General features: G+C 32.8%; 1 protein-coding gene and 1 pseudogene across 1 annotated transcript; one reads left to right on the forward strand and one right to left on the reverse strand.

The window, feature by feature from the left end:
- Window positions 1–88: 88 nt before the first annotated feature.
- On the reverse strand, window positions 89–15763 carry LOC129870193 (high mobility group B protein 10-like; annotated as a pseudogene).
- Window positions 10948–12099, forward strand: LOC129870194 (agamous-like MADS-box protein AGL86). Its single transcript, XM_055944852.1, has one exon. The coding sequence runs from the start codon at window positions 11242–11244 to the stop codon at window positions 11899–11901; it is 660 nt and encodes a 219-aa protein (XP_055800827.1). The 5' UTR covers window positions 10948–11241; the 3' UTR covers window positions 11902–12099.
- Window positions 15764–25751: the final 9988 nt, after the last annotated feature.

Consider the following 25751-nt stretch of genomic DNA (forward strand, 5'->3'; position numbering starts at 1 on the left):
AAATGCATAGCAGAATATCTAACTTAAATGGTATGTTGATTGTTCCCAAAGAAATAGAAAAAAAGAAGAAAAAAAAACACGCATGATATTGACATAAAGGAAACTGAGGCAAAACTTCTTTGATACCAATCTTGTTACAAAGCCTCTTTCCACTCCCAGAAAAGAAAAGTAAGGCAGAGCCTACAGTTCCACAAATTCATCAAAATCAAATCCTGCCTATGAATACATTGATGATTTCCCAAACAAGAAAGAAAGATGCAGAAACAAAGATGTCCCACAATATCAGCTTACGATGGTTGTGCATTGGATGTCTTGTATTCCAGCATCTCAGCCCTGTATCTCTCCTTATCTCTCAACACCTTTTTCCTGATAAACCTGCATTAAAAGCAAACCAGAGGGAATATGAGTATGCTGAGAATTGATCCCGATTTTCCTTCACAGAATCAAATATATTTACCATGGACATTTAATAACTCCAAAAAAATCGTCTCCGTCACACTAAGGACATCCAGGAATGACAATTTTACTAAGATGGAGGTCTAGAGGGAATGACTTTATTATTAGAAAAAAGTCGGGAACTGTGCCTTACCCTGGCTTACTGGTGTTTAACAACACTAGACTAAGCTTGGAGTGAAATATCTAACGATTTCATAGAAAGCCTTCTTATGTTTTTCTACAAGGATGCATACTATTGGTAGTTGATAGACTGAACAACCAATAGCCACATTGCCTTGAAACACCCATATGCAACTGTTGAGGTAGGAAGAAGCATTTCTATAACTACAAACAGAGATGCAAAAATTTACTACTCCCTTCACTCCATATTATGTGTCTTAGTTTGTCTGAGCACAGAGTTTAAGCAACTAAGGGAGACTTTTGCATCTTTTGGTCTTAAATTAAATCTTTTGAATCTTATGGTCTTAAACATGGCATGTAAGATGTTGGAATTAAAGAGTTACTAAATATAGAAAGTGACATTCTTTTTTCTAACAAACTAAAAGGACATTAAGATGCATATATTAGTATGTGGAAACTACATTGAACAACAAAGGCATGACTAATAAAGCTCCCCCCCCCCCAACCCCCCCCCCCCCCCAAATGTCTTTTTACCATAAAGAGGCAACTTTTGACATTTGGAACCATAAAATGCACCGGAATGACTCAGTGACAAAGATAATTAAAACACACCGTACCTTTGCAACTATGCTGTCAAAATACAATCAAACTATGATTTTGCTTAGAAGTCACACGAGAGAACAAGCAAATAACGGACTAAGTTATTTACAAAATTACTGTACAATGACAGCAGCAACATATAAACTATCTCCTTGTAAAAAAAAATTAAACCCTCGTTTCACTATCATAATTATTCAGAAAAAGAAGGTTAGAGTACCAAAACCATTCCAGCTGGCAGATGCAGTTTGTGCACAAATATTAAGCATTAACATCAAAAGTGAAAAATTAATGTGTCAAGCCATTATATCCAACCTGTTTCTCGGCCTCTGTGAGTCGACTCCAAAGAAGTCCAATCCTTTTGCTGATAGCTCTCTCCTGCCCCTGATATGAAGGCTTCAGCCTTGCATAATGCTCAGCAAAGAAAAAATTATAACCACTTCGATTTGACTTGGGTCGAGAGGGGTCCTTAAAAGCCACTTGTCTTTTCCTAATCTGCTGGGAAGGCCTAGCCAAAGTATTACCCTTTTGGAATTGCTGTGGTAAAGCAGGTGTATGATACAGTACACCTCTTAAATTCTCCGAGCCCAGGTTCACAGTGATTACATAACCGTAATCAAACTTTGCATCAATTGTTCCTACCAGTGAATTCCCATCCTCCAGATTATAACTCTCTGCAAGTTGCATGATAAAAATGGATAGCAATTACACATGATAAACATGTCTAGCCACTGTTAAACAGGATATTACAAACACATAGGAGCTAAAGAAAAAATAAATTAAAAATGAAAAAGCAAAGTTGCAAGAGAGAAAAGCAACCCCCCCCCCCCAAGCAACATCAAGTTTCAATACTTCTTTGTTGGAGATCTTTTGAATTTTCAAGCAAATAAAAGTTGATGTACTCCATCTCATATCAAAGTAATGTTTCCAAACAACATAAACAGGAGTCAGGATCTCATGAAAGAAAATTAAGGCTTTAAAAGATTGGAAGCACACCTGAATATTGATTTGTAGCAGCACTATCATCATTAGCATGTTCAGCTGCAGAGCCACTGACATTTCTATTTGTAGGATCTGCAAAACATATAAAGCAACAACTTTTCCAGTTTTTATTTTACAACAAAAACATTAAAACAGATATAGGTAATTGATTGAAAGTTTCAAGATACCAGCCACAGAAACAGAAGGCTCTGCTTTCCTAAAGTAATAAACCTGCTCAAAATGATAAAGCATGGATAGATAGTACTTCCGCAAGACAAATGAAGCACTGGTCGCAGAAGACGGAAATCTGAATATTCCCTTCACCTCCCCCCATTTTCTCTCTCTAATAACCTGCAGGAAGTTCACAATACAAAACCTGAGTGAATACAAATCACATTACACCAACCATATTAAGGGTGAAACAAAATTATTTTGGTCCTGATAAGGAGAAAAAAAGTAGGTTCCAGAATGTCAAACCAGCAATAATTTCACTGAATTAGGTTTGAGAAAACCAGCTGACGCAGTCCATGAGTACTTGAACAAGAATAAATCAAAGGTTATACAAACCAAAACCAGTAGGTGACATCAACTGATGCGTTCTTAATTCTTGTTCAGGCAGTTGACAGATAGAACAAAAAAAGAACCCATTTCGGTGACACTCGCACACAACACCTGCAGGTGTGCTCCGTCCCATCTATTTCTCCAGCGACAACGCCTATTGCAGGTTTCTCTTGACGGCAAGTTTTACCAGCGTGGTTGGGGTTCCCTTCTTCCATTCTTGGTTCCTGCAGTGTTGTTTAGGGTTGCGGCATCAGTTTCTGCAGCAACTCCGGCAGAATTCCACCACTCCAACGGAAAATCAATCACCTCATATTCCTGTTTCCTTCTGTCATGCGTCCTTTCTTTGCTTTCTTTGGGGGGGTTTTGTGATTTGCATTAATGTTTTACTACGCATAATTGTGTTTATTAGACTAAATTTGTATCCAGCTTATATCCTGTCATTGTTGGTGTGACATGCCCTACTTCCCCGCCTATATTTTTCAGTTTTGCTACCTGCCTGTTCATAGCTTAATGTATTTCTTGTGTTCTTGCCTATAAACCTTAGGGGTCGTTTGGTAGGATGCATTAAAAAAATAATGCATGCATTAGTTCTGTGTGCTACCAATACTTTGTTTGGTACACTTTTTCAATCTATGTATCACTCTATTTAGTATTATGCCATGTATAACTAATACATGGAAAACCATGGTATTAGCAATGAAAGCAGTTTCAATGCATGCATTAGCATGATTAAAGACATAATTGCCCCTCAAAATATTTTCCACATCCTTTCCACCGTATTTGTGAAGGGTATTTTTGAAAACAAATAAATTTCTGGTGAAGAGCACAAACAATGAGTAAAATAGGGAGAAATATAAGGCGGTGAAGAAGGAAGTGAGATTAGTGGTTACAATGGACAAAACGATAGTGTTTGAACGCTTATATGAAAAACTACAAAACAAAAGTGGGGATAAGAAGCTGTATAGGCTCGCTAAGGCAAGAGAGCGGAGGGATAGAGACCTGGACCAAGTAAAGTGTTAGGACAATTACGGACATGTATGATGGAGCCAAGACATGAGTGAGGAGACTCGAAGCACTTTCCAATCGTGATGGGGTTGCAAGGAGTAACGCTTGGTCTGTTTTTTATTTGCCATGATGATGGATGTACTGACGCGACATTTCCAAAGAGAGGTTCCTTAGTGTATGTTATTTCCAGATGACATAGTATTGATTGACGAGACACACAGTAGGATGACGATAAGCTAGAGGCTTGGAGACAGACCACCTAGAGTCTAAAGGGTTCAGATTGAGCAGGACAAAGGTAGCATACTTAGAGTGCAAGCCTGTAAGTTCAGTGACGCTACCCATGCGGTAGATGTGGAAGTGAAGATTGATACTCAGGTCATTGCTAGGAGAGGAAGTTTCAAGTATCTTGGATCTATAATCCAAGAAAATGGTGAGATCAACGAGAATGTTACACATTGTATTGGAGCGGAGTGGATAAAATAAGCCTCGTATCCGGTGTCTTTTGTAATAAGAATGGGCCACTAACTCTTAAAGGTAAATTTTATAAAGTTGTTAGATCAGCTATGTTGTATAGGGCGACTCACCCATCCAGAAGATGAAAATAGGGAGAATGGGGATGTTGAGATGGAGGTGTGGGTATACTAAGTGAGATAAAAAAATTGAAAATTTGCTAGGTAAGATAAGATTAGGAACAAAGATATTCGAGACAAGGTGAGAGTTGCCTCCGTGGTAGACAAGATGAGGAAAGCAAAGCTGAGATGGTTCGGGCATGTGAAGAAGAGATGTCAGATGCCCTAATAAGGAGATGCAAGAGGTTGGCTATGGTGAATCTGAGGAGAAGTAGAGGTAGGCCAAAGAAGTATTGGAGAGGGGCGAATAGATAAGAATCGAAACATCTGCAGTTATTTAGGACATGACAATAAGAGGATATGGAGGTTGAGAGTTGGGGTAGAAGGCTAGTAGGTAGTCACACTGTCTTGTTTCCCTTACCATTGGTATTGGTATTTTTCTCTCCTACTTTCTTATATTTTGATTTTATCAGTACATGTTTCTTTTCCTTTGGTTATCATATAATTTGTTGGTGTTGTTGGTAGTCTCTATTGTATTCTCTTTTCCTTCTTGTTTTGTTGTGCTTTACTTGAGCCGAGGGCCTATTAGAAATAGTCTCTCTACACCATCACAAGTAGGGGTAAGGTTGTGTACAACTAAGTTGCTCGGACTCAGGTGCGGATCCGCATGTCAAATCCATCATGATCTAATTTTTAAGATTCCGGATTATGGACTGAGATACGAGTACGGGGACTCGACAAAAAAAAACTAAAAATCTAAAAATATAGCTATAAAAATATACATAAATATGAGACATTGTGGAAAACTAGATTAGATGCATCAAACATAATATTTGGATCAATATTATAATATTATTTGTCATGTAAATAAATATTGTATTTATTTTGACGTTCATTACTATTTTACGGATTTTTGGTTTTTATATAGAATTTATAATGTACCGTCGAAGGGACCTGGTCTAGTTTTGATTTAAATAATACTCTAATTTAATTTGAAATTATTTTTCATTTAAAAATACTTTAATTTTGATTTTATTTTTGATAAAAAGACTCCAAGGGACATGCTCTCACTCATGTTATGGACCATTATCTATGTCCAAATATTCAGCCAAATTTGGCCCAAAACCATGACCGACCCAGACCACACACTATTTCTCCAAACCCCCACATGCTCCTCTTCTCCATTCACACCTAGAACGCAGCAGTCAGAGAAACAAAATGATGAAAAACCCTAGTTCAGTTCCAAAACAGCAGGGCATCTCTTCTCTCTCACATATTCATACACCAAGGCGTGCTTAGCACGAGCTCTTGTACCACGGGAAGATTCTAGAAACTCCTCAATGGTACTATACTCTAATTTACCAAGAAAAAAACTTCAAAGGAGACAGTAATAGTATAAATCACTATATAGCAGAAAAATTGAAGGTATTTTGTTTTCAATCAATTCAAATCCTTACTTTGAGATATCAAAATTTCAATTTTTTTCTGAATTGTTGGTCCCCGATCTCATTTGACCGGATCCGACACAGAGCCCACACCCTTACTCGTATCAGTGTCCTGTCGACATGGGTGCAGCACCGAAATTGCTGAGTTCGAGTAACTTAGGCGTACACACCACCCTCTCCAAACCACACTTGTGGGATTTCACCGAATATGTTGTTGTTGCACTTGACAAATACACAGTTTTATTAGTAAGAGATAAGGATGTTTGATTTGAAGAATAAGGATGTTAAATACCAGTTTACAATTCAGTATTACTTATATAGTGTTTGGTTTTCAGTATTAAACTTACCATTACTAATATAATCCCATATAACTGATGCAACAATTTTTTTTGGGTCTTCGATATCAAACTCTGCATTAGTATAAACTCCATATGAGTTATGCAGAGTTATCAGAAACCAAACACCATTTCACTAATACAGCTATAACTTATGTGAAAATTTTTGTATTATTTGATACGATTCTAGCTTAGGTTCTTCCAACTCAAACTCTACCCATATCCTAGTATCCCCATGGCCTTAGTACTCTCCTAATCACGGTTTTAGCCAGAATTAGATCACGAAAATTTACTTGGCTTTATAGGCAATTCATGAAGTGGGAAATAAATATAGTGGGCAAGTTGCCACAAGCCCCAAGTCAACTATGCTAAATGTGGGTTGCTAAATCAGTCTAACGGAAAACTTAAGTCCAACAACAAAATAATAATCTCCCCACTTAACATGGCTCAACCAAGCCAAAAGAAGGTGGGGTGACGAGTTTCCCACAATAATATGGGCCGCCGCACTTCAATAGGTGAAACTTCTTACTTCTTAATTTATGGAGCAGAGGGTGAGGCTTAAATTGGGGGGCTCCAACATAACCGAATAGGTGAGACTTTTTAGATACAAATGTAATACATGGCCAACTCCCCTTTAGTGAAATATTTTATAGTGTGTAAACGTGTTAGAATTGACACAAAATAACCATAAAAACTCACCTTGACAGTTTGGGAATTGATCTAAGCCGGATGGGATTGGGAGAAAATGCCCTAGCTCCAAAATCTCATTATCTCACCTCCCCCCACCCCTGTAATCCCTCCTTTTATATTGTCTAAGTTGCATGTGAGGAGAGTATGTGTCGCGAAAGGTATCATACAAACAGGTCCAAGTTTTTCAGTCATCTTGAGTGAACAGCCTTGCGAGCCCCCTGAACATTCTGCTTCTACTTGCTCGGCCAGGATTGTCTCTCGCAACTTAGCACATGAGTCGTATTGAGAGTTCTGGATTTCTTTTGTTTTCTTCAACATTTGACCATGGTTTCCTCTACCAAAACTCTCATACTCATACCATGAATAGTTTAACATTCTAGAATCATTCTCCTACCCTTGTGTGGATCCCACGAACCTCGGGTTGCTTAATAACTTTATTTAAGTTGAGATTAGCCTAAATAAGTTATAAAAATTGACAGGGCTTTACTATGTTACCGATTTCCAAAAAAAATGATTACAGCCTTTACGCTATTACTAAACTATAGAAATAGCAAGAAAATTTAATTTTTTATGGCAAACAAATTAAATCTTTTGCCATAGGTGATCACCTTAACAACAACAACAACCCAGTGAGATCCCACAACATGGGGTCTGGGGAGGGTAGAATGTACGCAGACCTTACTCCTACCAAGGTAGGACGGCTGTTTCCTGGAGACCCTCGGCTCAGTAAAAGCATAAATGCATAAAAAAATGTTAGATAAGAATAGGAACTTAAAAGCTTTATTAGAAAAACAACAAACAAATAACGAATAGATAACAAATAAATACAAATAAATAAATACAAATAACAAATAACGATTAAATAAATAATGAAAGAGTCACAGGTAAAATAGAATAATCAAAGCATAGAAAGTAATAAATAATAACAGAAATAACAAAAATCAGAAGTCAAAGCGCAAGAGATTGTGATGATAATATAAAGATTGCTATATATTTCCTTCAGGCTGCTACATATTTCCTTTGTCGTAGCAAAAGAATAAAATCGTTTGAGAACCCTCCATCCAATAAAGAAAACCCTATCAGCAAGTCCAATGGAAGATTTATTCAATGATTCATGGTTTATTGAGACTATGGCTACATTAGGGGATGGAAGCGATACAAAGCCTGCACCAACAGAAGGTAATGACACCAATGCTGAAGATGATAGACATTCCAAAGACCTCGATTCAGAATATAATAATTATGTTGTTCTATCATTGTTTTTTCAAGTTGATTTTTTCATAGTGTGCATCTTAATTTGTTGCATTTTTCTATCCATTTTGTGTTATCGTACTTTTTATTTCAATTATTTATGAAAGTTATTTTATTTAGACTAGGAAGGATATTGTGTACACGGACCTTACTCCTGCCTCATAGAGGTAAAAAGGTTGTTTTCGGAAGACCCTTGGCTCGAGTACAACATATCAAAATATGTATGAAAAAGGAAAAACAACAATGGAGAAACAAAGCAACTAACAAGGAAACAGTAACCACCACAAAATAATGTGACAAACTAACACAATCAACAAGTGATGGTGGAATCAAAAGCAACACACTATATGAATACAGCTAAACCCCTAGAAAATCAAGGTAACACTCCATATCTATTAACATTCTACCCTAATACGTGGCCTCTCCACCCTTCTATCGAAGTTCATGTCCTCGGTAATTTGAAGCCGCGTCATTTCCTATCTAATCATCTCTCTCTAATACTTTTTTGGAGTTCGTGTCTTTGTTTGGCTTTCGAGGTAGGTTATGGATTACTCATTTAGTCTTGACTTGAGATAGTTTATTGCGTAAAGTGGGTTGGTGAATGCAGGGGATTTGGAAGAATGAGTTATTATGAGTAATCTAGGACAGGAACTAGCAGATAGACATTATATGACTTGCTTTGATTATTACTGATGTATCACTCTATTTGAAGTGTTCCACCGTACCTTGATGAGTAGTGACCCAAGTGCACCATATCAAAAGCAATCTGCTTATTTGAGGAAGTTAGTGTCCTAAGGGCACTATAGGAAAGAACTACACTTATTGTTGTTGTGATTGAACTTTTTTTATTATCATGATTATGCATATACATTCATTTGTCACGGATCAAGGATATGGTACAATGGTTACAAAAGAGTGATGAAAACCCGAGGTCGATATCGGGTAGTGATATTGTGATGCTGCCGAGGTCATTATGGAGGAGTATATGGACCACGAAAGTCCACCATGTGTCCTAGCTAAGCGCGTGCCACTGTGGAGCAGGTGTATACTTGTAGGATCATTGGTCATTGCAGTGCATGCTATCATTTTGCACTGTGGGGGAAAGAATATAACTCTGTATTTGGTATTTCCCCGCTAATCTATCGCAAATTTCATGAATTAATCTGCATTTTAGTATTAATAATTGTGGGTTGCCTGAAGCTTTAAAATTGGTATTTTCTCGATTGAGGTTCGATTCATACTTGGATTTGGCTATTTTATGGCGTATAGCTTTTGACTTTATGGGCAAACCAATTTTGAAGTAAATTTCCAATTTTGATCTCAGGACTTGGGACTAACTTTTTGACTTGATTTTCAACCTGAACTTTTGTATGGAAATATGGGTATCAATAGATTTGTATACTCACAGAGTATGATTTTGATAGAGGCGGAGCTTTTCGAGGTGATTCAAAAGCGAAAGGCAATCTTGTGAGAGTTCGTGCTTTGTTCAGCTTTCGAGGTAGGTTATGGATTAGAAATTTAGCCTTGGCTTGATAACAACTTATTGTGTAAAGTGTGTTATGGGTTGGGCTATTGGTGAATATTGAGGATTTGGAAGAATGAGTTATTGTGAAGTAATCTAGGTCGGGACCTAGCTAATAGACATTATATGACTTGATTTGTTTATTATTAATGTATCACTTATTTGAAGTGTTATACCATACCTTGATGAGTAGTGACCAAGTGCACCATATTAAAAGTTAGTGGCCTAAGGGCATTGTTGGAATGAAATACACTTATTGTTGTTGTAGTTGAACTTTTTTTATCATCATGATCATGCATATACATTCATTTGTCACTGATCACGGATATGGTACAATAGTTACAAAAGAGTGATGGAAACCCGTGGTTGATACCAAGTAGTGATATTATGATGATGGTGAGGTCATTACCGAAGGAGTATATGGACCTCACAAGTCCACCATGTGTCCTAGCTAAGTGCATGCCACTGTGGAGCGAGTGTATACTAGTAGGATCATTGATCATTGCATTGCTTTGTACCTTTCTTGTATAGCTGCATTAATTGATGCTCATGTATTTACTTATTGGTATGATTCTGGTTAGCTGCTTTATCCCCATTTTGCAAGAGTTAGTGGACTATTATATTGACTTGGCGAGATTCATCATATAATTTTTGTGATATAATTGTCCGACTCTAGCTCAATCGGCTTATGATGCCAACTCAGTACACGTGCTATCGTACTCATACTACTCTTGTTCCATCTTTTTGATGTAGATCCTAGTACTAGCAAACCCTGCTAATTCATTTTGTCTAAGGTTGTGCCTATCAGAATTTTGGTGAGCAACATATTGTTTGGAGCAAGCCTATCTTCTTCTATCTATTATAAGTCGTTTTACGACTCAGATAGTCTTAAAATTTTGAAGTACATGTATTCAATTTAGATGCTCTTGCACTACCGGTGACACTAGATTTTGGGTGTAATTGTTACTTCCGCACTTTTATTACCCATGAAAGGCTTTGGGTTTTGAGACTTGATTTCCCTAGTGTTATTATTTCCGCATATGATTGTTTTATATTAATTTCGACGGAAGGGTTGGCTTATCTACCAGTGAGATAGTGCATGTGCCATCATGAACTTGTATTTTGAGTCGTCACACCTCTTATTTATGAAAAAAGACCCATTTTTCTTTAATAATTCTCATATCATATTTCATAACTTACTTCAATCGGTACATTATTGTAAACCTTTAACTAAAAAATATTATAATCAATTAGAAGTTCTAATACCTTTTCCTACGAATTGAATGACTAAAACTTATCACAGACATTTTTATCCATCAAAATATTGAAATATGATCCAAAAATGTTTTCTAATGATATACTAACATCTTTTGTATAACATATTTTCTATAAACATTTTCTACCAAATATGCCCATGTAACAAGTTAATTATTGTGCTCCCTATCTCCAAATATAACCATGGAATATGACATGTCAAATTTGAATTTGAATTTTAGCAATTTCAAACTTTTTAAGAAAAAAAGTAAAACAATTTCCTTAAAACAAGATTACACAAGTCAATTTATTTAAAATTTGGAACCCAACTAAAGAAATTTCTTAATTTGACTACATTGACGATTCTTGTTCGGAACCTATAAAAGCCAAACACCTCTTCAAGTTTTATATATTGTACTCCAAAAGAAAGTGTTTTTTTGGATTGAGTATCAAATATGGCTGGAAAAAGGCATAGGGATACTAGGGATTGTAGTGAAAATGTGAGAAACTCCATCCTAGATAGAAGAGCAACAAGTTTCTTTAAGAAAGCAGAAGAGTTTTCTATTTTGTGTGATGTAGAAGTCGCCATAATTATTTTTAGGCCAGGGAATATCCAACCCATTGCTTGGAAATCTACAAGTCTGGATCAAGATGTCTTAAAAAGGTATTTACGTTTTACCAAGTTCGAAAGGCTTAAAAAGTTTGTCATACATGAAACCTATCTTCAGGGGAAAGTAGATAAGAAAGAAGAACATATTGGCAAATTAGAGAAAACGAATGAGGAGAATGAAATGGAACTCCTCTTCAACCAACTAGTGGAGGGAAAGAGTATTAATAAACTTGATGCAAGACAAATGAAAGGTTTGTTAAAGGTGTTTTCTACTAAATTAAGTAAAATTGATGAAAGAAAGAAAGAACTGAAACAGCCTCCAAATCCTCCATCCAACAACGAAAATGTTACCCTATCAGCAAGTACAATGGAAGATGTATTCAATGACCCGTGGTTTATTGAGTCTATGGCTACATTAGGGGATGGAAGCGGTACAAAGCCTGCACCAACGGAAGGCAATGACACCAATGTTGAAGATGATGGACATTCCAAGGACCTCAATTGAGAATATAATAATTATGTTGTGCTTGCTTTTTCATTGTGTGCGTCTTAATTTGTTGCATTTTCCTATCAATTTTTTGTTATAGTACTTTTTCTTTCAATTATTTATGATCGGTATTCTATTTTGTTGGAAAAATATACTAATGTTGTTTTGTCAACGAGTTATTTGTCTAAAACTTTTGGACTAAGTTGAATCTTTATTTTTAACTGTATATATTTTATTTCTCTTCAATTTAGCAACTTATGTTATTTTATACAAAATGTATTTCATCTACATGTTAAAATTTAGGAATATATACCCTACATATAGAAACCCATTCAAATCCATCAAAGAAAAGCCTCAGTCTTTATAAACTTCATGGAATAAATGTTATAGTCTCAACATTCACCTTTTTTGCCAATTCTCTCTCTCTCTTTGTCATATCACCTTTTCTATGGTCGTACTCTATTCTCCTCCCCGTCTTCTCTTCTTCCCGGCGCTCACTCTAATCATCTCCGTTGGCCCCCTTGCATCTCCTCCACCACTCTATCTCTTCGAATGATTTAGTGTTTGAAGTTGTTGATAATGCCCAATTTTGAAGTTGTTACCGCAAAGCTTTATTTTAGATGGTAAGAATCCCGTGAAGATTGTTGATTTGAGGTGTTTGAAGAAGGAGGTTTGACTGTGGCTTAACCTGGTGGAACTTTGTATGTTGGATTTGCGATGATGGATGGTATTTCGTAGGAAATAGGAAGTTGTTAATGGCTTCACAGTGGAGTCGTGGTGGTTGTTCTAACCTTGGTAACAATTTTAAGCAATTTTTAGTTGCCTCTGAACTAACAACGGCTTCACGGTGGAGTCGTGGTGGTGGTTCTAACCTTGGTAACAATTTTAAGCAATTGTTAGTTGCCTCTGAACTTTGAATTTCCAATAGTGGAATCACAAATTGTGTCTTTAGTGTATAATCAATGCACACTTGATGAATAGTCGATATATAATTGGTGTATCACAATGTAAAATGTATGTATTCATCATGTCATAACGACCGAAGGTTGCATCTCAGTATTGGTTTTCTCATATTTTCTCCCCTTAAACCTCACTCCTCTAAAGCTACAACAAACTGCTACTATTTATAAGGTATCACTCAAGTTCACACTATTTATCCTTAGAAATTTCCCACCCTATCACCAAAGTGGTTCTAACAGTTTGTATAGGCCGCACCTGTGCATTCAAAACTTGACATATTTAATCAAAATTTTCATGGATTCTTAATTGGAAACTTCTTATGCAGTTACGCCAAGCCCAATGGAGCCTTTTGGATGTATATATCTCAGATATACGAGCATATGCATGTCTATACGTATTCGCAAAGGGGAACTAGTTTTTATCTTTTAATAAAATAGGAAAAACTTATTGAGGCAAGTCCTAAGACTGTCAATATACAAGCACAAAATACAAATGCTCATAACTTAGCATTAACATAGTTGTTTCGTATCATCTATCCTAGTTTCCTTAGCCACAAGTGTAAGTTTTATATGCAAAGGGGAACATGTATTTAAGAAATGAAACCAGAGAAAGAATAGGAAAAGATTCACAGAACCTTTGAACTAGCATTTGACAGGGATAAGGCCGAAGGATTCCCATTATTATATTTTAACATGATTTAGGATCTATGAGGCTATGACATCCAATGTAATCAGAAGGAAAATAATTAGTTTCATGGGTTATATTTTACTGTAGTTTCTTTCTTTCTTTCTTTTTTGATAAGGCATTTTACTGTAGTTTCATACTGAAGATTCTCTCTCCAAAATTAAAATACATTTTAAATTGAAAGATGATATGTATGTCACTGAAGCAAAATGTTTGTTTGTACATACCTTTTCTATTCCACCTCGAGATGTAACCTCGACAAAAAGACGGTGTAGATCTAGTGGTGTTCCTGCTACAAGAGGGATCCTGTACACTTGGGGAAGTTAGAATGAAAGGAGGAAAGATCACAATGACGTTTTTGAGAAAAAAGATCACCACACTTCATAATCGACTTTTTGCTTACTCTTTAAACAGTTAGTAAATTTGACAAATCAAAGCAACCTCTTTAACATGAGTCTGCAGTTTGACAAATTACAATTAATTCATTCCAAGCCAGCAACAGACTATCAGCAAGGTTACACACATGATATAAAATATCTTCTTTATATATAATTAAATCACAACAGATAAAATCATCATTATGTGTACTTATGACATTGTTTCTGAAGGGAATCAACTGTCTACAGTTTGATCATCCCTTCCTCAGAAGATTTTTTTCTTTCTTTTTTGGTAAGTAACTTAGCCTCAGAAGATCTCATTTTCTTACTTCCGTCTTTCTAACTTTCTCTAGACATTACACTATTTATCTACTCTTTTTTCTTGTATCGAAGAAGTTACAATATACTATGTGCTTTAGTATACTAAATCTCAGAGCCAATAGTTTATGCATGTACATCTCTTGAACACAGACGAAAGTGAGAGAACAAAAAACAATAACATTCCATAAAATACAGCATAACCCATTAGGTTGATGTATTGATAGTAAAATGAAGTGATTCAAGTCCCTAAAGATATTCAAGGTCAATAGAGCATTTTAATATAAACAAAAAGCAGCAATGTACTGCATCACCACAAATCAAAGTATAGTAACTATCTGTGGCAATTAAACTTTGCCAAAAAACACAGCATCAACTGTGTGGCACCCGTAGACGAACTTTCAAATCCTAACAAGATGGGATGTGTGCTGAATTATTAACTATTCGACTGAAAAAATGAGTGAGCAACTCATAAATATAAGAATGTTAATTTTATGATGTACGTCCAAGACATCCAGTGCATCTAATTTGAATCGGCATTTACTTGGCTAGACAACTAAATGAAATATGGTTTAGCTTAATGCTTATCAGTGTCCTAACAGATTACTCCCTAAAAAAAGTATATTTGTTGGGTTAAGGAACAAAGAATAAGCATTGGGCTATGAAAGTATGATACAACCAGTTCCAATTCTATGGTCAATAAGATATAACTAAACTTTGACTCTGATCATTTCTCTCCAAAATGAGGACTTTGAACCTTACAAGATAGCAAAAGTTAGATCTACATTGGTTTGACTAAAATTTACAATACTAAAAGAAAGTTGTGTTGATTATGCTTATTACAAAAGACTATCTATGGAACTATTTATTATCCTATAACTTTGGAAACCTTGTAGACATACATGTAAAATGAACTTGCAGAAAAAATTCCATCTATACATCTATTTATACATGCACTCGCCTACAAAAATCCCCTACCTCGTGAAAGATTATACACCCACCTACTAAAAACGGGTCCTAGAACCATCCATGTTCAAAGAACTCTGAAGAATGAGCAAAAATCTCACTGGCAGGCTAGAAAACACTCCAACCTGAGACGAGCCTATCTTGTGTCGAAAAGGTTGTACACACTATACAACCAGAACAAAAAACAACCAACTTCCTATTTACCCTACTATTTTGTACCTCAAAAGAGATTCCACTTGACGATGTTAAGTAATTGCTCAAGTAATTGAAGTCGTAAATTAGTAATGGGAAGGAAGAAAAGTAGACTAACCGGAAATTGGTAAGCAGTGATGCGGAGAATTGCTCAAGCTTGTTCCAGAAAAGTTGAGAATTTTGAACAATTTCTCCATACTCAGCTTCGGCCTCAGGGTAAGAGAGAGGGTAGCCTTGCGACGGCGACGGCGAAGGCGGTGGCGATTGCTCGCAAAATTTTTTATCAGCGGCATTGTTAGACATTTTTTCTTGCTGCGAGTGAACTGGAGTTCTAATGACAAATTATAAGTTCATCCCAGAGACAAACAATATGCACTTTCTGTAGCTTTTGCTTTTTATATTCATAAAAATAGCGTGTTGCAATTTCAATTTTACGGGATTTTGAAATCTAAATTCTATAATAACAATATTAAGTGATAATAATTCAATTTTTTATGCATATTTAATAAATTTATCAACACAAATATATTTTTTGAGCAAAAATTAGTAAATTCATTTAAATTTGCACGTAGACTACTAGCTCCGCTCTTATATAATACATAAGTTATTTTAAAATTACTTAAATATTATTAATGTAATATTAATGAATGTGATTATATTTAGATAGAAACTAACAAAAAAACATCTATAAGAATGGAATAATGTGTTAATCTACAGTGAATGGAACTGTTCTTTCTTTAATCAAACGTGTTGATCCAGCCATGGATATAAAAAAACTTTGATATGGTGTGCTTCCTTTTGAATGGGCCCTTTGATATAGACACCTAATAAAATTGTATTAGTAGTTTAGCTCTTTCGTATATGACCTTGACGCTAGTGAACTTGCAAATTCTAAGTTAAATGAACCAAGTCTTGACAATTCTAAAATAAAAAATGAAATTATACTTTAACATGAGCAATATCATAATTAAGACAATACGGAATGAGAAATCTTAAGTATCTTATAATTTAATATAATTAAAAATAATATTTCAAGCTCACGAATGAAAATATTACATGCGGATTAATAACATCATATATTTTTATAAGTATATTTTATGACAAAATAACTTTTTCTATATATATATTTATTATTAACTAATTTAATATACGTTATTTGCACGTGTGTGCTGTATCAATAAAAATAATTAAGTATATATATATAATACTTGCCATTAGATATTCATGTCAATAAAAATAAATAACATTATTATTTTAATACAATATTTAAATATATTATTAATCAGTAAAAAAATTAATGTGGAACATACATGCAAAGCGCAGCGGCGGAGCTACAGCCTTTAGATCGTGCGTTTTTTTTCTGTTATTTGATTATATACTAATATAAAATGCACACCCTTAAACCCAACTGAGGTTGTAGCAATTTTTGTAATAATCTTTTTAAGTTGTAAAGAAAACAGAAGGGAAATAAATAGAAATAGCTACCTATCTTATAACTAGCCTTCTCACCCATTATTCAAGCCCATTAAATACTTTTTTCTTACTAATACCATGAAAGTTTGTCTCATTATCATAATGAAAATCACATTAAAAATGGTACACATTTCAATTTTTTTTTAAAATAATGATGGAGAATTCTTTTTGTTTGTTTATTTATATTATTTAATAATTTCTTCTGTCTATCTTTACTTGTCCAATATATAAAAATAATTATTCACTTTTATTTGTTCAATTTAAAAATTAAGAGATAATTTATTATATTATGTTTATTTTATCCTTATTAATAAATACTATTCATTTCTTAATATTTAAATAACTTATAATTAATAGGAGTGATATAATAAAATTACACTTCTATTTATTAGTAAGAAATTTGGGTGTACTCACTCATCAGTAATAAAAAAATATATTTTGTGCACCCATTCAACTAAAAAAAAATTATTATTTAAAATTTAAATATTCTTAACAAATTTTTTGACTCCACCACTGACAAAGCGTACTTAATTAGTATTATATGAAAAACACAAAGGTCATTAGAATTATTTTTTTAAGTGGTATCAGTATCAATTGACAATCTTGGTTGTGAGATAAAAGTAGGTTATTTATGACTGCCGCTTGTGTTGGAAGCTTCTTTGTTCATAAACTATATTAACCATTAAAAATAATATTGGTTGCTTGAAAAAATTGCAAATAAGAAAATAACTCTTTTAATGTCCTCCTTTTTATTTTTATTTTATTTGAAGCAATATAATTTTTTTATAAAATAGTGAGGGTACAAATTTATTTGTTCTCTTGATTTTTTTTCTAAGTTTTTTTTTCATGATTCAAGAATTGTAAGTAGCGTATTTTTCAAACGTCATACATCGATTTTGACAAAAATACTATTTGATGCTTTGATCTCTTTATGAATATTCCAAAAAAAAAAATTGTGCATCATTCTAGGACTAAACACACATATAAATCATGTTTTAAAAGAAGATGTGGAAATATCTTTTTTAAATACTGAATTTAATTAGTTGATATTTTTATCAAATCTTTGCTTGAAGAAAAATTTAGTACTCTCCAAAAATCTTTAGGAATTATTTTAATTCCGGTTTAAATTAAGTGATTATTGTGTTTTCTTGTATATATCCTATGTATGTTCATTAATTGTCTCTAAAAACTCTTTCTGTTCACCTTCTTCTTCACGTCTTTCCATAATATTAATTATGAGACTCTTCCTTCTTCTAACTTGTCTTTTTGCTTCAGTCATCTTGACATTTGTCTTCTTTATATCTCATCTTATTATCCTTTTCTCTTTTACCTTTCTTCCTCCTCCAGACTCTTCTTTCATTTTTTTCTGAAAAAATCCATCATTGCATTCAAGAAAAACTCTCCTCCATCACGTTCCGACACGTATTTGGATCGAATATCACGTTTTGATATATTTCTGTATCGAATATCATGTTCCAACTTAAATCTGACTGGATTGGGTCTCCTGAGATGGCCAAGTATGTGTGTGTAGATGGTCCCTTGATGATATTTGTATTTTTCATGTAATAATAATGTTAGGGGTAATGAACCATGAAATAAGGATCTTTAAGGGAATCCTTGAGTTAAAGGGTGTTATTTATAAAAAATTGTGAGCATGTATAAATTTATTGGTGGGTAAGAGGATGGACCATATTAGGTCTTGATGTGACATATGTGTTAGATGAAGTATTTGATATTCCTAGGCTTAGAGGTGGAGCTAGCTTGTTGACCGAAAATGTTATCATTGAAGTTTCCACGAGTAACTATGGGAGTAGTAGTGGTTGTTTAAAAACGAGTTCGATTAGGAAGTGAAGTTATGAGATGGATATGCCCTTATATTGTGAGACAATTGGACCAAATCAGTGAAGGATGGGTGAAATCATTAAGCGGTTAAGGTTGTTGGGTGGAGATTGTTTAGTTAATGAACAGTAGTAAGGTGGATTTATAATCCACGAGTCTTAAATTGTAACTATAGTGGGTAGTGAATCTCTAGAGTGTAGAGTGGTAAAGACCTTAACGATGAGGGTAAGGAGTGTACCTATTCGTTGGGGTAGACAAGTTAATAAAGTTTAATTATTATGATCTCTTTTATTTTTCTGTTCATATACTATGTGTTTGACACTCAATTTTGGCTCTCCATATTCAATTAATTAAAGCTTTCATAAATAATAATAATAATAATAATAATAATAATAATAATAATAATAATAATAATAATAATAATAAATAACAACACTTTTGTAAGGGTTTGAAAATATATTTTTTGGGTAAAAGCTTTTTTTTTTCATTTTAGTCGGTAAATTTATTTCATAAATATTGTTTATTAAAAAAGAAAATTAAATATATAAATATATGTAAATATTTACTACATGTTTTATCATTTTGGAAAATTCATACCAAATAATATTGTTATTAAGGTTTAAATTATTTTTGATCAAATACATTTTTTTATATTATTAAAACTAAATATATTTTTTTAAATTAGAAAGCTTGATTAATTAATTAATTAATTAATTAATTACTAATTCATACAAAAAAATTTTAAAGAATGAACAATTTTATCAAATAAATTAGTCTTACAAAGTAATTACTTTCAAATTAATTATGGCTACTTAATAAAGAAGTGGTTTATAATTTAAATAATCTAATTTGAGTAAAATTTGGCAATTCAAATCTCCTGATATTAGTTAATCTATGAGTGTCACCTAAAAAACACACGAATTGTGTGTTTCTTCAGTTTAATCTCAACCCTATTTGCATTGCTACAACTATATACAATTTTCTACACATTTTTCCCTTCCCACACTATCCAATACAATTGCAACATTTTCATATTTCCTACACATGACTCTCTTTAAATATGCCAACACATACGCCACAACACTTTCTAAAAACTCAATTCCAATTCCAACAAATTTAACTCCATAATACGACGATACCAACCGACACAAAAAATTCATTTTCCTTTTCAAAAACCAGTAATTTTCAAACATCACAACAGCCCACCATAACAATAACCAATTTCAAAAAAAATTCCCAACACTCCAGGCACGTATACACATACTACAATATATTATAATATTATAATATCCTATACACCACTAACAATGTATTATAATATTCTCAAGTCCTAACCCATATCCAAATCAAAAATATTAACCTACAACTATGTCCATCTCCATCCGACACCACCCCTACATAAGGCTGAATCGGACCGGTATCGAAATTGGGTCATTATTATTATTATTTTTATTTATTTTTAAAAAAATATATTTAAATATTTATTAATAAGTCATTAAATATTAATTATAATTTATAAGTAGTAACTTAGTATAATATTATTACAAAAAGTTTGTCACTTTTTATAAAACTTTCAATTTTTAATTTTAGACTTGTAATTTATAAGATTTGTAATTTAAGTAATTTATAAGATTTGTAATTTAAGTAAAGTTTAAAGTTTAAGTTTAAAAAATAGAAGTTTTAAATTTAATTTTATATTAGGCTAATGTGAAAAATTAATTTTTTTTATGATTGAGGCATAATCAACTTGTTTTTCAAGAAATAAGTTGAACTTAATTTATTGCTTTCTTTTGGGTCCACTATAATTGAGTGTCTTTTTAGAAGATATTTCATACCTTTAATTTTTTTTTTTAATTTAATATTTTAAAACTTTTTAGTGGCCTTAAATTGAGGATTTTAGTGTCCCCATGATATAATACAAACGACTAAGTGGAATTTTTTGAATAAAATATGTTTTTTTAACCATTAAAACCTGTATGTTGTCAGCCTTACCCCTACTCCCTATTTTTAGAAAAGATCATACCCATGCCTTCATCTTCTTCTTCTTTCAATTTTCAGAAAATCCGGCCATCATTTCGCTGCTCTCTCTTTTTTTTTGTCTTCCATCATCGATAAGATTTTCTTCAAGTCGCAACTTTCAGTCAAAGACAAAGAAAAGGTAAAATTTGTGAAATCTTTTCTCACTTTCTCCTTGTTGGCCTTATAAATGCCTTTGATTTTAGTTCAAATCAAAAAATTTAAATTCGAATTTTGCCCATAAATAATAAGGTTTTTCACCTCCAAAGGAGAGGAGAGAGATCCAGAAAAATACACATCGAAGAATCCATTTGAAACTTCAAAAAAAAAATCACTGTCTTTTTTCGTCTTTAAATTCAAGTTTAGAAAGGAGTTCGAAATTGGAATCCTTGACAAAAAGTTTCCTTGTTTGTTGCTCCACACAAGGTCAGTAATTTTCTTCTCGTCTGATCTTTAATTCAGAAAATATGATGACGAGTATAGATGGTTAGTCCATTTTGCAAAGTGTCTTAATCTACTAGGACCATTTATATAGGATCAATATCTCTATCACTGTTAGTTTATTAGGCATCAGTCTTACTTTTCTTTTAGATAAAAGATAGTAATCTTTTTACTTCTTTGTTGTTAAAAAAATTAATAATAATTATGTTCTAATAATTTATTTGAAGAACTTGTGATGGGTCTTTGAATTTTAGACTATCATGTTTGATGATTTTTTTTTTGCTGGTCTTAATTCTTAATGACTCATCATGATCTAGTCAGACCGAACTGATAAATGGTTAATAATTTGGCGATTTAGGAATCCATTTCTTTACATTAGGATTTTACTACAATATTTGAATAAAGTCTTTTTCGATCCATATATTTTGTAACTTTAATTTTTTATTTTTATTTTTCTGTTCGATTTTTGGTGGTACATTTTTTTCTATTTTGATTAATCGAAATTTAATACATACTACATTAAGTCAATAAATCTAGATTTTTTTTAAGAATAGTAAAAAAAAAAGAATCTTTAATTAAGCACTTTCAATGTTTTAATTAATTAAATACACTTTGCTTTTGGTACCCTCTACCAAAATAACTGCATCAAGTATTTTAGTTTATTTTATTAAAAAAAAATTACTAACCATACCTACATCGCCATGAAAAGAAACGATAGCATGGGTAAAACATTTATAGTAATATACCAATAATTAAAGGCTAAGCCTTTTCAGGCCGCCTAATTAGAAAATAATAATGATAATAAAAAGAATGGGTAGTAATAGATGTAGGATTTGTCTTTCTTTTAATAGTGGTGTCTTTGTGCTGCATATTCCCACTTTATATTTAAAAAAAAATTTAAAAAAGCATTAGGTCTCGTACTAACACACTCAATTAGAGTTTAAAAATAAGCACAAATTTTAAGAGCTCAAAACTTTCCTGTACACTTTGGTCTGTACATAGTTAATGCTTTATCTTATAAATTAAATGGATTAAGTTTACTTTAGCTTTACTTAATAGCCGAGTAAAACGATCTATAGCATCCTCTTTTACTCCTTAATAACTGGATTGTGTTATTCCTTTGAAATCTTGTTGCTTCATAAGTCATTTTCTAGCAACGTGTGTTGTAGTATTTATTTAATAAGACATCCAAAGAATATTATTATTATTTTAGCATTTTAAAGTCATAATTTATTAAAGTATATTTCATTATTTGTGCGCCACTCATTTTAAAGCCATAATTTGTTAAAATTGTTTGTGCACCAATTATGTTATATTATGTCATCACCTAGTGCAAATTTTCTAATCCTTATTTGTCTCTCCTTATATTTCATGTACACCTTTGGGAGCTAGTGTTTTACTTTGAAACTCATTTTTGGCCAAAAATATCATGCCAACAGCTATTAGAATCGTCAGAGGTCGGAGCCCGATAAATTAGGAGTCAACATTTTTTGGCCTTTCTCGTTACTATTTTGATTATATTTCTTTTGATATATTAATTTATTTTTTACATACATGTTTACATATATGTGAATGTTAATACTAATTTCTCCCCTTTATTTGAGACCCTTTTGTATATGGGCTAATATTATTTGTCAATTATTTTTAGATGTGTTAGAAACTAGTTTAAAGGCTAAAAAAATTAGATTTTTTTTTTTAAGAATAGATATCCTTGCACCATATTTTTGTAAAACAACATAATTATAGAATGAATCCCAATAGTTAGGCCATCTTAGATTCTTTTAATAAATTTCCTTATAAAATAATTTGTTATTAATATTTTGGCCATTTAAATTTTAAAAAGAAAAAAATAAATATAATTTGTTATTATTTCCATTTTATGGCCTAGATGTCTTACTAGTTTCCATAATATATTATTTTAAGATTTCAGATTCATAACAGGTTTAAAATGCAAGGTATATACATATATATGTCATACATACAAGGTATTATTTTATTTTTACACTAATTTTTACTATACTTGATGTATTACTTTGTTATACATAACATATTTTTATATATCTACTATCCCTTTTATCAATGCTATTTTCATTCTTTCTGTAAACTTTCACACTTTAATGCACACATTATTTCACTACATATATATCTATTATCATTTTGTCCCTACATGTAAATAAAATAATAAGATCTTATAAGCTTCAAACAACATATATATGCATATTTTATTTTATAGTAAACATATGTGAGACCATAAACTCTACATAATGTTTTAACACTTTTATACTATTTTTAGTTATGAAAACTCCATTTTATCTATTATTTGCTCGAATTATATTTACTATACAATGCATATGTGACTGTATTTGACACCCATCTATTGTCTTTTATTTATTTATTTTACATCTTAATTCTAGATAATAAAGTAACAAATCCTCATGTCCTTCTAACTCAATATTTATAGAGAGATTATAAAAGTTTTTACATATGAAAAATATATATTTATTACAAATATATTATTATTAATTTTATTTATTTATTTGTTTATTATTTGTTTATTTATTATATACGTATATATGATATACCTTGTACTTTCAACATTTTCTCAAAACTAATGAAAACTTTTCTTGTTAATATTTCTAAAGCGAACAAAAAATGAATAAATATCCCTAAATCATTTTTCTAAAACTAAATTTAAGGATTATCTTCGGATATGCTCTGAGAGATGCTTAACATCTTCCCCTCGAGTAACAAAACTCTTACCTAGAATCTCACTGGTTTCGCAAATTAAAACAAAATTTATATTTTCATTTTTTTTAAAATGGTTTTCCTAATATATTTCTTAAAATTAGGTGACGACTCTAAATAATTTTCAAAATCAAAGGCATAGCCATTTTATGATGCAAACTATTTCGACTAGTTCAAAAATATGGTGCGACACTATACGGTAGGTATCCGATTGAACGATGATATCTACCAGTATGTATTATTTGCACTGATACTACTTTTGATATGTCACTTGTCATAGTCTGGCTGCAGGGTCAGTGGAGTTTCCTAGGTGAAGGCGAATACGATCTTCAGACAACTCCTACTTTTCCTTTCCTATTGTTAGAGTTGTGTCTTTCATCTGTATTATTCTTGTTTCTTTAGAGCTCTTGTACTTATTTATACTAGTATCCTAGGGGTTATTATATAATTGTATAAGCTAGTTTTAAAAATAACTTTCTTTAGAATCTTGGCTTAAATACTCAAGTTTGACTTTGAATTCCTAATATTTTCTTAGAATGGTTAAGGGTTCTTGCATTTAGGGTGTAGAGCGGGTGCCCGTATGGCCCGATGGGTTGGGTCGTGACAATTTGGTATTAGAGTTCAGGTTATCGGTCTCCCAGTACAAGAGCAAGTGTTGAATAGACTCCTGCGGATTAATATGTTGACACCCATACCTAATCTTTAGGAAGCTATGAAGCATTTTAGGAAGTAGTTCCATTATTTCTCTCTTATTCGTGCGGTCTGTCGCTTGTGGTATGGGTTGATTCTAATTGGTATCTCTGAATTCTAATTAGTATCTCAATGAAGCAAACCGGATGCCTTTGTCACTGCTGAAAGGACACAAGTAAAGAAAATTGGAACCAAGAAGGTTCCAATTGGTATCTTGCCTTAGAGGCAGTTTGAATGCATAGATGATCAACTAATGGTCATCCATGAAGCAGACTTAATTGATAGCTTTAAATTGCTTGAGTTATGTAGCGAACATTGAGTATGTGCATAGTGACTTCTAGTTTAATGTATGAAAAACCTTTGCCTGCATGTGGAAAGTATGTGATATATGTTTGCATATAGTTCTGTGAGATTGATGTTAAAAGAGGGTCATAATTGAAAGCATGTGCATTAGACTTTGTAAGACCCAAGGTGATTAAAGAATGTGTTCTGCGGTGTTAAATGATGTACTTATGTGAGGGTATGTGGTTGGTAAATGGTGCATGGATTTACCATTGATAAAAATTGGTAAGGGAAAATAACAAATTGGGACTCTAGAGAAACTCTAGTTTCGGGACAGTCGGAATTTGGTTGGAAATTAGGTGAGAAAAAGGAGCTAGTTTTATACATTAGCGTAAAGGCGGTTATAAAGATTCCTTAACATATTTCATATCTGGGCTAAAATAGTGTGTTGCTAAATTATGTCTACCTATTATAATGGGTTGAACTGTTAGCTTGAGTTAATAAGAACTCAATGTTGCTAGTGGTTCTAAATTGTGCTTATATTGCCTTGATGTCATTGGTCTAATGGGGAGCGGTAATCCCTATGTGTAGTGTTGGGTTCGACTCTAGATAGTCTATGTTAATTTTCTCGTGAAAAGGAGTCAAATGGGTTAAATCTAACTCTGAGAGTCTAAGGGGGACATGGGACAGGAATTACATTAGGAAGACAAATTCTTGAGGTTCTGTCTCGACGAATCCTGCCTCAGTGGGAGTTATCCCGTCAGAGTAGGATTTCGCAAGACAAAAAGCTCATAAAGATGCCCTTTGTTTTCCCCCTTCTTTTGCAATGAACTTCTAAGCTTAATTGACTAACTCTAAGGCCAACATAGTGCCCAACAAAGACTG

The sequence above is a fragment of the Solanum dulcamara genome, chromosome 10 (assembly GCF_947179165.1).
Source record: "Solanum dulcamara chromosome 10, daSolDulc1.2, whole genome shotgun sequence".
NCBI lineage: Eukaryota > Viridiplantae > Streptophyta > Magnoliopsida > Solanales > Solanaceae > Solanum > Solanum dulcamara.